The 18,281-nt window shown below is 41.3% G+C and overlaps 1 protein-coding gene across 1 annotated transcript in view; it reads right to left on the reverse strand.

Annotated features, from left to right (window-relative positions):
- Positions 1–18,281, reverse strand: part of LOC139752246 (dynein axonemal heavy chain 5-like) — a 482,070-nt gene that overhangs the window by 210,759 nt on the left and 253,030 nt on the right. The window contains 1 exon segment of the mRNA XM_071668280.1: positions 8,257–8,412. Coding sequence (XP_071524381.1) covers positions 8,257–8,412 — 156 coding nt within the window.

The following is an 18,281-nucleotide window of genomic DNA, read 5'->3' on the forward strand; positions in this document are numbered from 1 at the left end:
GAGACCAAATTGGAGGTGGAAAGATGGAGTGAAAAAGATTTTGTGTGATTGGGGCCTGAACATGCAGGAGGTTGAAAGCAGGGCAAGGATAGAGTGAATTGGAGCGATGTGGTATACCGGGGTTGACGTGCTGTCAGTGGATTGAATCAGGGCATGTGAAGCGTCTGGGGTAAACCATGGAAAGCTGTGTAGGTATGTATATTTGCGTGTGTGGACGTATGTATATACATGTGTCTGGGGGTGGGTTGGGCCATTTCTTTCTTCTGTTTCCTTGCGCTACCTCGCAAACGCGGGAGACAGCGACAAAGCAAAAAAAAAAAAAAGAATATACATATATATATATATATATATATATATATATATATATATATATATATATATATATATATATATATATATATATATATATATATATATATATATATATATACATATATATGGCAGCAGATGGAACCATGGAAGCGGAAGTGGATCATACGGTGGGGGAGTGGGCGAAAATCCTCTGAGCCTTGAAGAATGTGTGGAAGTCGAGAACATTATCTCGGAAAGCAAAAATGGGTATGTTTGATGGAATAGTGGTTCCAACAATGTTGCATGGTTGCGAGGCGTGGGCTATGGATAGAGTTGTGCGCAGGATGTACTGGAAATGAGATGTTTGAGGAGAACGTGTGGTGTCAGGTGGTTTGATCGAGTAAGTAACGTAAGGGTAAGAGAGATGTGTGGAAATAAAAAGAGCGTGGTTGAGAGAGCAGAAGAGGGTGTTTTGAAATGGTTTGGGCACATGGAGAGAATGAGTGAGGAAAGATTGACCAAGAGGATATATGTGTCGGAGGTGGAGGGAACGAGGAGAAGTGGGAGACCAAATTGGAGGTGGAAAGATGGAGTGAAAAAGATTTTGAGTGATCGGGGCCTGAACATGCAGGAGGGAGAAAGGAGGGCAAGGAATAGAGTGAATTGGATCGTTGTGGTATACCGGGGTTGACGTGCTGTCAGTGGATTGAATCAGGGCATGTGAAGCGTCTGGGGTAAACCATTGAAAGCTGTGTAGGTCTTTATATTTGCGTGTGTGGATGTATGTATATATATGTGTATGGGGATGGGTCGGGCCATTTCTTTCGTCTGTTTCCTTGCGCTACCTCGCAAACGCGGGAGACAGCGACAAAGCAAAAAAAAAAAAAATATATATATATATATATATATATATATATATATATATATATATATATATATGGGAGCGGGGGCCAGAAATGCTCCCCTCCTTGTAATAACTTTCTAAAATGGGAAACAGAAGAAGGAGTCACGTGGGGAGTGCTCATCCTCCTCGAAGGCTCAGAGTGGGGTGCCTAAATGTGTGTGTATGTAACCAAGATGTGAAAAAAGGAGAGATAGGTAGTATGTTTGAGGAAAGGAACCTGGATGTTTTGGCTCTGAGTGAAACGAAGCTCAAGGGTAAAGGGGAAGAGTGGTTTGGGAATGTCTGGGGAGTAAAGTAAGGGTTAGTGAGAGGACAAGAGCAAGGGAAGGAGTAGCAATACTCCTGAAACAGGAGTTGTGGGAGTATGTGATAGAATGTAAGAAAGTAAATTCTCGATTAATATGGGTAAAACTGAAAGTTGATGGAGAGAGGTGGGTGATTATTGGTGCATATGCACCTGGGCATGAGAAGAAAGATCATGAGAGGCAAGTGTTTTGGGAGCAGCTAAATGAGTGTGTTAGTGGTTTTGATGCACGAGACCGAGTTATAGTGATGGGTGATTTGAATGTAAAGGTGAGTAATGTGGCAGTTGAGGGAATAATTGGTATACATGGGGTGTTCAGTGTTGTAAATGGAAATGGTGAAGAGCTTGTGGATTTATGTGCTGAAAAAGGACTGATGATTGGGAATACCTGGTTTAAAAAGCGAGATATACATAAGTATACTTATGTAAGTAGGAGAGATGGCCAGAGAGCGTTATTGGATTACGTGTTAATTGACAGGCGTGCGAAAGAGAGACTTTTGGATGTTAATGTGGTGAGAGGTGCAACTGGAGGGATGTCTGATCATTATCTTGTGGAGGCTAAGGTGAAGATTTGTATGGGTTTTCAGAAAAGAAGAGTGAATGTTGGGGTGAAGAGGGTGGTGAGAGTAAGTGAGCTTGGGAAGGAGACCTGTGTGAGGAAGTACCAGGAGAGAATGAGTACAGAATGGAAAAAGGTGAGAACAATGGAAGTAAGGGGAGTGAGGGAGGAATGGGATGTATTTAGGGAATCAGTGATGGATTGCGCAAAAGATGCTTGTGGCATGAGAAGAGTGGGAGGTGTGTTGATTAGAAAGGGTGGTGAGTGGTGGGATGAAGAAGTAAGAGTATTAGTGAAAGAGAAGAGAGAGGCATTTGGACGATTTTTGCAGGAAAAAAATGCAATTGAGTGGGAGATGTATAAAAGAAAGAGACAGGAGGTCAAGAGAAAGGTGCAAGAGGTGAAAAAAAGGGCAAATGAGATTTGGGGTGAGAGAGTATCATTAAATTTTAGGGAGAATAAAAAGATGTTCTGGAAGGAGGTAAATAAAGTGCGTAAGACAAGGGAGCAAATGGGAACTTCAGTGAAGGGCGCAAATGGGGAGGTGATAACAAGTAGTGGTGATGTGAGAAGGAGATGGAGTGAGTATTTTGAATTTTTGTTGAATGTGTTTGATGATAGAGTGGCAGATATAGGGTGTTTTGGTCGAGGTGGTGTGCAAAGTGAGAGGGTTAGGGAAAATGATTTGGTAAACAGAGAAGAGGTAGTGAAAGCTTTGCGGAAGATGAAAGCCGTCAAGGCAGCAGGTTTGGATGGTATTGCAGTGGAATTTATTAAAAAAGGGGGTGACTGTATTGTTGACTGGTTGGTAAGGTTATTTAATGTATGTATGACTCATGGTGAGGTGCCTGAGGTTTGGCGGAATGCGTGCATGGTGCCATTGTACAAAGGCAAAGGGGATAAGAGTGAGTGCTCAAATTACAGAGGTATAAGTTTGTTGAGTATTCCTGGTAAATTATATGGGAGGGTATTGATTGAGAGGGTGAAGGCATGTACAGAGCATCAGATTGGCGAAGAGTAGTGTGGTTTCAGAAGTGGTAGAGGATGTGTGGATCAGGTGTTTGCTTTGAAGAATGTATGTGAGAAATACTTAGAAAAGCAAATGGATTTGTATGTAGCATTTATGGATCTGGAGAAGGCATATGATAGAGTTGATAGAGATGCTCTGTGGAAGGTATTAAGAATATATGGTGTGGGAGGAAAGTTGTTAGAAGCAGTGAAAAGTTTTTATCGAGGATGTAAGTCATGTGTACATGTAGGAAGAGAGGAAAGTGATTGGTTCTCAGTGAATGTAGGTTTGCGGCAGGGGTGTGTGATGTCTCCATGGTTGTTTAATTTGTTTATGGATGGGGTTGTTAGGGAGGTGAATGCAAGAGTTTTGGAAAGAGGGGCAAGTATGAAGTCTGTTGGGGATGAGAGAGCTTGGGAAGTGAGTCAGTTGTTGTTCGCTGATGATACAGCACTGGTGCCTGATTCATGTGAGAAACTACAGAAGCTGGTGACTGAGTTTGGTAAAGTGTGTGGAAGAAGGAAGTTAAGAGTAAATGTGAATAAGAGCAAGGTTATTAGGTACAGTAGGGTTGAGGGTCAAGTCAATTGGGAGGTGAGTTTGAATGGAGAAAAACTGGAGGAAGTGAAGTGTTTTAGATATCTGGGAGTGGATCTGGCAGCGGATGGAACCATGGAAGCGGAAGTGGATCATAGGGTGGGGGAGGGGGCGAAAATTCTGGGGGCCTTGAAGAATGTGTGGAAGTCGAGAACATTATCTCGGAAAGCAAAAATGGGTATATTTGAAGGAATAGTGGTTCCAACAATGTTGTATGGTTGCGAGGCGTGGGCTATGGATAGAGTTGTGCGCAGGAGGATGGATGTGCTGGAAATGAGATGTTTGAGGACAATGTGTGGTGTGAGGTGGTTTGATCGAGTGAGTAACGTAAGGGTAAGAGAGATGTGTGGAAATAAAAAGAGCGTGGTTGAGAGAGCAGAAGAGGGTGTTTTGAAGTGGTTTGGGCACATGGAGAGAATGAGTGAGGAAAGATTGACCAAGAGGATATATGTGTCGGAGGTGGAGGGAACGAGGAGAAGAGGGAGACCAAATTGGAGGTGGAAAGATGGAGTGAAAAAGATTTTGTGGGATCGGGGCCTGAACATGCAGGAGGGTGAAAGGAGGGCAAGGAATAGAGTGAATTGGAGCGATGTGGTATACCGGGGTTGACGTGCTGTCAGTGGATTGAATCAAGGCATGTGAAGCGTCTGGGGTAAACCATGGAAAGCTGTGTAGGTATGTATATTTGCGTTTGTGGACGTATGTATATACATGTGTATGGGGGGGGGGTTGGGCCATTTCTTTCGTCTGTTTCCTTGCGCTACCTCGCAAACGCGGGAGACAGCGACAAAGTATAATAATAATAATAATAATAATAATGATAATATTTATCATTTACTTTGCTTTGTCGCTGTCTCCCGCGTTAGCGAGTTAGCGCAAGGAAACAGACCGATGAATGGCCCAACCCTCCTATATACACATGTATATACATAAACGTCCACACACGTAAATATACATACCTATACATCTCAACGCATACATATATATACACACACAGACATATACATTTATACATATGTACAAAGTTCATACTTTCTGCCTTTATTCATCCCCACCGCCACAATGCCACACATGAAATAACAACCCATTCCCCACAAATGAGCGCGAGGTAGCGCTAGGAAGACAACAAAGGCCCAATTCGTTCATACTCAGTCTCTAGCTGTCATGCAACTATGCACCGAAACCACAGCTCCCTTTCCACATCCAGGCCCCATAGATCTTTCCATGGTTTACCCCAGACGCTTCACATGCCCTGGTTCAGTCCATTGACAGCACTTCGACCCCGGTATACCACATCGTTCTATTTCACTCTATTCCTTGCACGCCTTTCACCTTCCTGCATGTTCAGGCCCCGAACACTGAAAATCTTCTTCACTCCAGCTTTCCCCCTCCAATTTGGTCTCCCACTTCTCCTCGTTCCCTCCACCTCTGACACATATATCCTCTTGGTCAATCTTTCCTCACTCATTCTCTCCATGTGAGCAAACCATTTCAAAACACTCTCTTCTCTCTCAAAGATACGCTTTTTATTACCACACATCTCTTTTACCCTATTATCAATTACTTGATCAAACCACCTTACTCCTCATATTGTCCTTAAACATCTCATTTCCATCACATCCACTCTTCTCCGCACAACTCTATCCATAGCCCACTTCTCGCAACCATACAACATTGTTGGAACCACTATTCCTTCAAACATACCCATTTTTGCTTTCCAAGATAATGTTCTCCACTTCCACACATTCTTCAAGGCTCCCAGAATTTTCGCCCCTTCCCCCAGCCTATGACTCACTTCCGCTTCTATGGTTCCATCCGCTGCCAAATCCACTCCCAGATATCTAAAACACTTCTCTTCCTCTAGTTTCTCTCCATAAAAACTTACCTCCCAAATGACTTGTCCCTCAACCCTACTGTACCTAATAACCTTGCTCTTATTCACATTTATTCTCAACTTTCTTCTTTCACACACTTTACCAAACTCAGTCACCAGCTTCTGCAGTTTCTCACATGAATCAGCCACCAGCGCTGTATCATCAGCGAACAACAACTTACTCACTTCCCAAACTCTCTCGTCCACAATAGACTGCATACTTGCCCCTCTTCCAAAACCCTTGCATTCACCTCCCTAAAAACCTCATCCATATACAAATTAAACAACCATGGAGACATCACACACCCATGCCGCTAACCTACATTCACTGAGAACCAATCACTTTCCTCTCTTACTACACGTACACATGCCTTACATTCCTCGATAAAAACTTTACACTGCTTCTATCAACTCTATCATATGCCTTCTCTAGATCCGTAAATGCTACATACAAATCCATTTGCTTTTCTAAGTATTTCTCACATACATTCTTCAAAGCAAACACCTGATCCACACATCCTCTACCACTTCTGAAACCACACTGCTCTTCCCCTATCTGATGCTCTGTACATGCCTTCACCCTCTCAATCAATACCCTCCCATATAATCAATACTCAACAAACTTATACCTCTGTAATTTGAGCACTCTCCTTTCTCCTCTTTGCCTTTGTACAATGGCAATATGCAAGCATTCCACCAATCCTTAGGCACCTCACCATGAGTCATACATGTATTAAATAACCTTACAAACCGGTCAACAATACATTCACCCCCTTTTTTAATAAATTCCACTGCATTACCATCCAAGCCCGCTGTCTTGCCGGCTTTCATCTTCCGCAAAGCTTTTACTGCCTCTTCTCTGTTTACCAAATCATCTTCCCTAACCCTCTCACTTTCCACACCACCTCGACCAAAACACCCTATATCTGCCACTCTATCATCAAACACATTCAACAAACCTTCAAAATACTCACTCCATCTCCTTCTCACATCACCACTACTTGTTATCACCTCCCCATTAGCCCCTTTAACTGAAGTTCCCATTTGTTCCCTTGTCTTACGCACTTTATATACCTCCTTCCAAAACATCTTTTTATTCTCCTTAAAATGTAATGATACTCTCTCACCCCAGTTCTCACTTGCCCTCATTTTTACCTCTTCCACCTTTCTCTTGACCTTCTGCCTCCTTCTTTTATACATCTCCCACTCATTTGCAATTTTTCCCTGCAAAAATCGTCCAAATGCCTCTCTCTTCTCTTTCACTAATTATTTTACTTTTTCTTCCCACCACTCACTACCCTTTCTAATCTGCCCACCTCCCACGCTTCTCATGCCACAAGCATCTTTTGCACAAGCCATCACTGCTTCCCTAAATACATCTCATTCCTCCCCCACCCCCCTTACTTCCTTTATTCTCACCCTTTTCCATTCTCTATTCAGTCTCTCCTGGTACCTCCTCACACAAGTCTCCTTCCCAAGCTCACTTACTCTCACCACTCTCTTCACCCCAACATTCTCTCTTCTTTTCTGAAAACCCATACAAATCTTCACCTTTGCCTCCACAAGATGATGATCAGACATCCTTCCAGTTGCACCTCTCAGCACATTAACATCCAAAAGTCTCTCTTTCGCGCGCCAATTAATCAACACGTAATCCAACAACGCTATCTGGCTGTCTCTCCTACTTACATACGTATACTTATGTATATCTCGCTTTTTAAACCAGGTATTCCCAATCACCAGTCCTTTTTCAGCACATAAATCTACAAGCTCTTCACCATTTCCATTTACAACACTGAACACCCCATGTATACCAATTATTCCCTCAACTGCCACATTACTCACCTTTGCATTCAAATCACCCATCACTATAACCCGGTCTCGTGCATCAAAACCACTAACACACTCATTCAGCTGCTCCCAAAACACTTGCCTCTCATGATCTTTCTTCTCATTCCCAGGTGCATATGCACCAATAATCACCCATCTCTCTCCATCAACTTTCAGTTTTACCCATATGAATCTAGAGTTTAAATTCTTACACTCTATCACATAAGTCCCACAACTCCTGTTTCAGGAGTAGTGCTACTCCTTCCCTACTCCTTTGCTATATATATATATATATATATATATATATATATATATATATATATATATATATATATATATATATATATATATATATATATATATATATATATATATATATATATATATATATATATATATATATATATATATATATATATCCTAAATAACTCAAGACGCATTGAATGGCACATATTTCGTAAATGGGAACAAAGTGTATATATCATAGATACTGAAGGATGTCAATAAATGCCGTCAATACCCATTAGTCAAATGTTACTTAAGTCCTCATTAGGCACGGAACAAGAGTGCCTCGCTTGTCATTTATTTCACACTCTATCACAGTAAATATCTGGCACTTTACCTACGTATCACGTTTTCGTAGAGAGAGAGAGAGAGAGAGAGAGAGAGAGAGAGAGAGAGAGAGAGAGAGAGAGAGAGAGAGAGAGAGAGAGAGAGAGAGAGAGAGAGAACATAAAATTATTGTCTTTTGAGATGCACATGGGAATATATACATAAAACATGAAAGTATTAAATAAAAGATTATGTTGATACTGTTAGTAACACACATCAACAAACTCGACTCATGTTCTCTTTCGTATTATCTAAGATCCTCCGGGCTTCTACTGACCGATCTGTTTGATCCAGGTGAGGACTCTACGTTCAATGGCCAGCATCTGGTCTGGTTGGGTGAGCACCGCCTGCGCCTCCGTCAGTCCTCGCACCTCTTCAGCGCCCTCGTCAGATGATGCCAGAACCACACGTTCCTCCATGATGGACTCCGACACTGCCAAGAACATGTTATAAGGGAGGTGCACACCTGGAACTACATGATATAAGGGAGGTACACACCTGGAACTACATGATATAAGGGAGGTACACACCTGGAACTACATGATATAAGGGAGGTACACACCTGGAACTACATGATATAAGGGAGGTACACACCTGGAACTACATGATATAAGGGAGGTGCACACCTGGAACTACATGATATAAGGGAGGTACACACCTGGAACTACATGTTATAAGGGAGGTGCACACCTGGAACTACATGATATAAGGGAGGTACACACCTGGAACTACATGATATAAGGGAGGTACACACCTGGAACTACATGATATAAGGGAGGTGCACACCTGGAACTACATGATATAAGGGAGGTACACACCTGGAACTACATGATATAAGGGAGGTGCACACCTGGAACTACATGATATAAGGGAGGTACACACCTGGAACTACATGTTATAAGGGAGGTGCACACCTGGAACTACATGATATAAGGGAGGTACACACCTGGAACTACATGATATAAGGGAGGTACACACCTGGAACTACATGATATAAGGGAGGTGCACACCTGGAACTACATGATATAAGGGAGGTACACACCTGGAACTACATGTTATAAGGGAGGTGCACACCTGGAACTACATGATATAAGGGAGGTACACACCTGGAACTACATGTTATAAGGGAGGTGCACACCTGGAACTACATGTTATAAGGGAGGTGCACACCTGGAACTACATGATATAAGGGAGGTACACACCTGGAACTACATGTTATAAGGGAGGTGCACACCTGGAACTACATGTTATAAGGGAGGTACACACCTGGCTACATGTTATGAGGGAGGTACACACCTGGAACTACATGTTATAAGGGAGGTACACACCTGGCTACATGTTATGAGGGAGGTACACACCTGGAACTACATGATATAAGGGAGGTACACACCTGGAACTACATGTTATAAGGGAGGTACACACCTGGAACTACATGATATAAGGGAGGTGCACACTTGAATCTACATGTTATAAGGGAGGTACACACCTGGAACTACGTGTTATAAGGGAGTTGCACACCTGGAACTAGATTTTATGAGGGAGGTACACACCTGTAATTACATGTTATAAGGGAGGTACACACTTGGAACTACATGCTATATGTGAAGTACACACCTGGAACTGCATGTTGTAATTGCGTTGTAACTACATGTTGTAAGGGAGGTAGACACCTGGAACTACATGTTATAAGGGAGGTACACACCTGGAACTACATTATATAAGGGAGATACACACCTGGAACTATATGTTTTAAGGTTGCCGCACACCTGGAACTATATGTTTTAAGGTTGCCGCACACCTGGAACTACACTATACACGGAAGGTACACACCTGGAACTACATGTTATAAGGGTGGTACACACCTGGAACTACATTATCTAAGGGAGAAACACACCTAGAACTACATGTTTTAAGGGAGTTTCACACTTAGAACTACATTATACAAGGGAGGTACACATCTGGAACTTCGTCATCTAAGGGACATACACACCTAGAACTACATGTTTTAAGAGAGTTGCACACCTGGAACCGCATGTTATAGGGGAAGTACACACCTGGAACTACATGTTATAAGGGTGGTGCACACCTGGAACTGCATGTTATAAGGGAATAGCACACCTTGAACTACGTGTTATATGGAAAGTACACACCTGGAACTACGTGTTAAAAGGGAGGTACACACTTCGAAGATGTTAGAAGGGAGGTACACACCTGGAACTACATGTTGTAAAGAAGGTACACATCTGGAACTACATGTTGTAAGGGTGGTACACACCTGGAACTACATAAGGCGGTTGCACACCTGGAACTACATGTTACAAGGGAGTTGCACACCTGGAACTACATATTATGAGGGAGTTGCACACCTGGAACGTTACATGGGAGGTACACACCTGGAACTACATGTTACAAGGGAAGTACACACCTGAAACTACATTTTATATGGGAGGTACACACCTGGAATTGCATGTTATAAGGGAAGTACACAACTGGAACTACATGTTATAAGGGTGGTACACACCTGGAACTGCATGTTATAAAGGAATATCACACCTTGAACTACATGTTATATGGAAGGTACACACCTGGAACTACGTGTTATAAGGGAGGTACACACCTGGAACTACATGCTGTAAAGGAGGTACACACCTGGAATTACATATTATAGGGGAGGTACACATCTGGAACTACATATTGTAAAGGAGGTACACACCTGGAACTACATGCTGTAAAGGAGGTACACACCTGGAACTACATATTATAAGGGAGGTACACACCTGGAACTACATGTTGTAAAGGAGGTACACACCTGGAACTACATATTATAAGGGAGGTACACACTTGGAACTACAATCTGCCAAAATTGTCCATCAAAACACCTTTCATCAATGTAAATTTTCTTATATTTGATATTGTGTTACTTCGATCAGGTTGATCTAAATTGCCTACAGAATGCTGGATGAAACCCTATTACTTAAGCTTATCTACAGAAGACCAGAATACATAAATCGTTTTACATTTCAAAATTGAGATCAGATATCTCGTACACTACACCGTATGAACCTAAACTCAATGAGCTCATGAATGATTCCATATAAGCAAGATATAGCTGTGGTCTACGGTCACAAGTTCACATGTTCTCCATCTCAGATACCAGTTGTTGATGGTACAGGATCATCACTAACAACGAATATCAGGTTTAAACAACCAAAATCCGCTTCAGAATGGTAAAGATACTATTGAGTCAAAGTTGTCATAATTAAAATGTATATGAGTAAATAGAATGTGTTCAAGGTGTTTTTTCCATGGACCAACTAATAAGACTAGAATCATTAAAACAAAACATATACATATAACCATTTATGTATATATATGGTGCATTATTACGTGGCAGCTGGAGACTGAGTGTGAACGAATGGGGCCTTTGTTGTCTTTTCCTAGCGCTACCTCGCACACAAGAGGGGGGAGGGGGTTGTTATTCCATGTGTGGCGAGGTAGCGATGTGAACAAATAAAGGCAGACAGTATGAATTATGTACATGTGTATATATGTATATGTCTGTGTGTGTATATATATATGTGTACATTGAGATGTATAGGTATATATATTGTGCATGTGTGGACATGTATGTATATACATGTGTATGTGGGCGGGTTGGGCCATTCTTTCGTCCGTTTCCTTGCGCTACCTCGCTAAAGCGAGAGACAGCGACAAAGCAAAATAAATATACAAGAAATATATATATATATATATATATATATATATATATATATATATATATATATATATATATATATATATATATATATATATATATAAATATATATATAAATATAAAGAAATATATATATATATATATATATATATATATATATTTTTCTTTTTTCTTTTTTTTGCTTTGTCGCTGTCTCCCGCGTTTGCGAGGTAGCGCAAGGAAACAGACGAAAGAAATGGCCCAACCCACCCCCATACACATGTATATACATACGTCCACACACGCAAATATACATACCTACACAGCTTTCCATGGTTTACCCCAGACGCTTCACATGCCCTGATTCAATCCACTGACAGCACGTCAACCCCAGTATACCACATCGATCCAATTCACTCTATTCCTTGCCCTCCTTTCACCTTCCTGCATGTTCAGGCCCCGATCACACAAAATCTTTTTCACTCCATCATTCCACCTCCAATTTGGTCTCTCACTTCTCGTTCCCTCCATCTCCGACACATATATCCTCTTGGTCAATCTTTCCTCACTCATTCTCTCCATGTGCCCAAACCATTTCAAAACACCCTCTTCTGCTCTCTCAACCACGCTCTTTTTATTTCCACACATCTTTCTTACCCTTACGTTACTTACTCGATCAAACCACCTCACACCACACATTGTCCTCAAACATCTCATTTCCAGCACATCCATCCTCCTGCGCACAACTCTATCCATAGCCCACGCCTCGCAACCACACAACATTGTTGGAACTACTATTCCTTCAAACATACCCATTTTTGCTTTCCGAGATAATGTTCTCGACTTCCACACATTCTTCAAGGCTCCCAGAATTTTCGCCCCCTCCCCCACCCTATGATCCACTTCCGCTTCCATGGTTCCATCGGCTGCCAGATCCACTCCCAGATATCTAAAACACTTTACTTCCTCCAGTTTTTCTCCATTCAAACTTACCTCTCAATTGACTTGACCCTCAACCCTACGGTACCTAATAACCTTACTCTTATTCACATTTACTCTTAACTTTCTTCTTTCACAAACTTTACCAAACTCAGTCACCAGCTTCTGCAGTTTCTCACATGAATCAGCCACCAGCGCTGTATCGTCAGCGAACAACAACTGACTCACTTCCCAAGCTCTCTCATCCCCAACAGACTTCATACTTGCCCCTCTTTCCAAAAGTCTTGCATTTACCTCCCTAACAACCCCATCCATAAACAAATTAAACAACCATGGAGGCATCACACACCACTGCCGCAAACCTACATTCACTGAGAACCAATCACTTTCCTCTCTTCCTACACGTACACAAAAGATGCTTGTGACATGAGAAGAGTGGGAGGTGGGTTGATTAGAAAGGGTAGTGAGTGGTGGGATGAAGAAGTAAGATTATTAGTGAAAGAGAAGAGAGAGGCATTTGGACGATTTTTGCAGGGAAAAAATGCAATTGAGTGGAAGATATAAAAAAAAAAAGAGACAGGAGTTCAAGAGAAAGGTGCAAGAGGTGAAAAAGAGGACAAATGAGAGTTGGGGTGAGAGAGTATCATTAAATTTTAGGGAGAATAAAAAGATGTTCTGGAAGTAGGTAAATAAAGTACGTAAGAAAAGGGAGCAAATGGGAACTTCAGTGAAGTGCGCAAATGGGGAGGTGATAACAAGTAGTGGTGATGTGAGAAGGAGATGGAGTGAGTATTTTGAAGGTTTGTTGAATGTGTTTGATGATAGAGTGGCAGATATAGGGTGTTTTGGTCGAGGTGGTGTGCAAAGTGAGAGGGTTAGGGAAAATGATTTGGTAAAAAGAGAAGAGGTAGTAAAAGCTTTGCGGAAGATGAAAGCCAGCAAGGCAGCAGGTTTGGATGGTATTGCAGTGGAATTTATTAAAAAAGGGGATGACTGTATCATTGACTGATTGGTTAGGTTATTCAATGTATGTATGACTCATGGTGAGGTGCCTGAGGATTGGCGGAATGCGTGCATAGTGCCATTGTACGAAGGCAAAGGGGATAATAGTGAGTGCTCAAATTACAGAGGTATAAGTTTGTTGAGTATTCCTGGTAAATTATATGGGAGGGTATTGATTGAGAGGTTGAAGGCATGTACAGAACATCAGATTGGAGAAGAGCAGTGTGGTTTCAGAAGTGGTAGAGGATGTGTGGATCAGGTGTTTCCTTTGAAGAATGTATATGAGAAATTCTTAGAAAAGCAAATGGATTTGTATGTAGCATTTATGGATCTGGAGAAGGCATATGATAGAGTTGATAGAGATGCTCTGTGGAAGATATTAAGAATATATGGTGTAGGAGGCAAGTTGTTAGAAGCAGTGAAAAGATTAATCGAGGATTAGTGAATGCAAGAGTTTTGGAAAGAGGGGCGAGTATGCAGTCTGTTGTGGACGAGAGAGCTTGGGAAATTCATATGAGAAACTGCAGAAGCTGGTGACTGAGTTTGGTAAAGTGTGTGAAAGAAGAAAGTTAAGAGCAAATGTGAATAAGAGCAAGGTTATTAGGTACAGTAGGGTTGAGGGTCAAGTCCATTGGGAGGTAAGTTTGAATGGGGAAAAAGTGGAGGAAGTAAAGTGTTTTAGACATATATATATGTATATATATATATATATATATATATATATATATATATATATATATATATATATATATATATATATATATATATATATATATATATATATATATATATATATATATATATATATATATTTTTTTTTTTTTTTTTTTGCTTTGTCGCTGTCTCCCGCGTTTGCGAGGTAGCGCAAGGAAACAGACGAAAGAAATGGCCCAACCCACCCCCAGACACATGTATATACATACGTCCACACACGCAAATATACATACCTACACAGCTTTCCATGGTTTACCCCAGACGCTTCACATGCCCTGATTTAATCCACTGACAGCACGTCAACCCCGGTATACCACATCGCTCCAATTCACTCTATTCCTTGCCCTCCTTTCACCCTCCTGCATGTTCAGGCCCCGATCACACAAAATCTTTTTCACTCCATCTTTCCACCTCCAGTTTGGTCTCCCTCTTCTCCTCGTTCCCTCCATCTCCGACACATATATCCTCTTGGTCAATCTTTCCTCACTCATTCTCTCCATGTGCCCAAACCATTTCAAAACACCTTCTACTGCTCTCTCAACCACGCTCATTTTATTTCCACACATCTATCTTACCCTTACGTTACTTACTCGATCAAACCACCGCAAACCATCCTCCTGCGCACCACTCTATCCATAGCCCACGCCTCGCAACCATACAACATTGTTGGAACCACTATTCCTTCAAACATACCCATTTTTGCTTTCCGAGATAATGTTCTCGACTTCCACACATTCTTCAAGGCTCCCAGAATTTTCGCCCCCTCCCCCACCCTATGATCCACTTCCGCTTCCATGGTTCCATCCGCTGCCAGATCCACCCCCAGATATCTAAAACACTTTACTTCCTCCAGTTTTTCTCCATTCAAACTTACCTCCCAATTGACTTGACCCTCAACCCTACTTTACCTAATAACCTTGCTCTTATTCACATTTACTCTTAACTTTCTTCTTTCACACACTTTACCAAACTCAGTCACCAGCTTCTGCAGTTTCTCACATGAATCAGCCACCAGCGCTGTAACATCAGCGAACAACAACTGACTCACTTCCCAAGCTCTCTCATCCCCAACAGACTTCATACTTGCCCCTCTTTCCAAAACTCTTGCATTCACCTCCCTAACAACCCCATCCATAAACAAATTAAACAACCATGGAGACATCACACACCCCTGCCGCAAACCTACATTCACTGAGAACCAATCACTTTAGTTTCATCCTACACGTACACATGCCTTACATCCTCGAGTAAAACTTTTCACTGCTTCTAACAACTTGCCCCCCACACCATATATTCTTAATACTTTCCACAGAGCATCTCTATCAGCTCTATCATATGCCTTCTCCAGATCCATAAATGCAACATACAAATCTATTTGCTTTTCTAAGTATTTCTCACACACATTCCTTCAAAGAAAACACCTGATCCACACATCCTCCACCACTTCTGAAACCACACTGCTCTTCCCCAATCAGATGCTCTGTACATGCCTTCACCCTCTCAGTCAATAGCCTCCCATATAATTTACCAGGAATACTCAACAAACTTATACCTCTGTAATTTGAGCACTCACTCTTATTCCCTTTGGCTTTATACAATGGCACTATGCACGCATTCCGCCAATCCTCAGGCACCTCACCATGAGTCATACATACATTAAATAACCTTACCAACCAGTCAACAATACAGTCACCCCCTTTTTCAATAAATTTCACTGCAATACCATCCAAACATGCTGCCTTGCCGGCTTTCATCTTACGCAAAGCTTTTACTAACTCTTCTCTGTTTGCCAAATCATCTTCCCTAACCCTCTCACTTTGCACACCGCCTCGACCAAAACACCCTATATCTGCCACTCTATCATCAAACACAGTCAACAAACCTTCAAAATACTGACTCCATCTCCTTCTCACATCACAACTACTTGAAATTACCTCCCCATTAGCCCCCTTCACTGAAGTTCCCATTTGCTCCCTTGTCTTACGCACTTTATTTACCTCCTTCCAGAACATTTTTTTTATTCTCCCTAAAATTTAATGATACTCTCTCACCCTAACTCTCATTTGCCCTCTTTTTCACCTCTTGCACCTTTCTCTTGACCTCCTGTCTCATTCTTTTATACATCTCCCACTCATTTGCATTTTTTCCCTGCAAAAATCGTCCAAATGCCTCTCTCTTCTCTTTCACTAATAATCTTACTTCTTCATCCCACCACTCACTACCTTTTCTAATCAATCCACCTCCCACGCTTCTCATGCCACAAGCATCTTTTGCGCAAGCCATCACTGCTTCCTTAAATACACCCCATTCCTACCCCACTCCCCTTACCTCCTTTGTTCTCACCTTTTTCCATTCTGTACTCAGTCTCTCCTGGTACTTCCTCACACAAGTCTCCTTCTCAAGCTCACTTACTCTCACCACCCTCTTCCCCCCAACATTCCCTCTTCTTTTCTGAAAACCCATACAAATCTTCACCTTCGCCTCCACAAGATAATGATCAGACATCCCTCCAGTTGCACCTCTTAGCACATTAACAACCAAAAGTCTCTCTTTCGCGCGCCTGTCAATTAACACGTAATCGAATAACGCTCTCTGGCCATCTCTCCTACTTACATACGTATACTTATGTATATCTCGCTTTTTAAACCAGGTATTCCCAATCATCAGTCCTTTTTCAAAACGTAAATCTACAAGCTCTTCACCATTTCCATTTACAACACTAAACACCCCATGTATACCAATTATTCCCTCGGATGCCACATTACTCACCTTTGCATTCAAATCACCCATCACTATAACCCGGTCTTGTGCATCAAAACCACTAACACACTCATTCAGCTGCTCCCAAAACACTTGCCTCTAATGATCTTTCTTCTCATGCCCAGGTGCATATCCACCAATAATCACCCATCTCTCTCCATCAACTTTCAGTTCTACCCATATTAATCTAGAATTAACTTTCTTACATTCTATCACATACTCCCACAACTCCTGTTTCAGGAGTAGTGCTACTCCTTCCCTTGCTCTTGTCCTCTCACTAACCTCTGACTTTACTCCTAAGACATTCCCAAACCACTCTTCCCCTTTACCGTTGAGCTTCGTTTCACTCAGAGCCAAAACATCCAGGATCCTTTCCTCAAACATACTACCTATCTCTCCTTTTTTCACATCTTGGTTACATCCACACACATTTAGACACCCCAATTTGTGCTTACGATGAGGATGAGCACTCCTCGCGTGACTCCTTATTCTGTTTCCCATTTTAGAAAGTTAAAATACAAGGAAGGGTGGATTTCTGGCCCCCTGCTCCCTTCCCCTCTACTCGCCTTCTACGACACGTGAGGAATGCGTGGGAAGTATTCTTTCTCCCCTATCCCCAGGGATATATATATATATATATATATATATATATATATATATATATATATATATATATATATATATATATATATATATATATATATATATATATATATATATATATATATATATATATATATATCATTTTACAAATTTTATCAACAATAAAGTTATCTGATTTGTATAGAGCATCACTAATATTAAGATTGTAATTTTTTGTATATTCAATAACAGAAGATTCAATGATATTTCTCTTGGTAATAGAGTTAAAGTTAATAACTGAGGTTGCGTTACTCCAGTCAATACAATGCTTATAGTTTTTAACGTAATTAAACAAGGCATTTGATTTTTGTCCCGTTCTTATCCTATATTTATGTTGCTTAAATCTAACAGAAAGATCCTTACCAGTCTGACCAACATAAAATTTATCACATTTTCCACAAGGCACTTTATAGATGCATCCAAGAGAATTTTCTGGTAAATTCCTGATTAAGATCTTATAGTATCATAGCCTTTATAGTATTATTGTTCCTACAGGGAACATTTACATTAAAGGATTTAAGCAACATGGGAAGCAAAGTGAAGTTATTATT

This window comes from Panulirus ornatus, chromosome 12, assembly GCF_036320965.1.
Source record: "Panulirus ornatus isolate Po-2019 chromosome 12, ASM3632096v1, whole genome shotgun sequence".
In the NCBI taxonomy this organism is placed as follows: domain Eukaryota; kingdom Metazoa; phylum Arthropoda; class Malacostraca; order Decapoda; family Palinuridae; genus Panulirus; species Panulirus ornatus.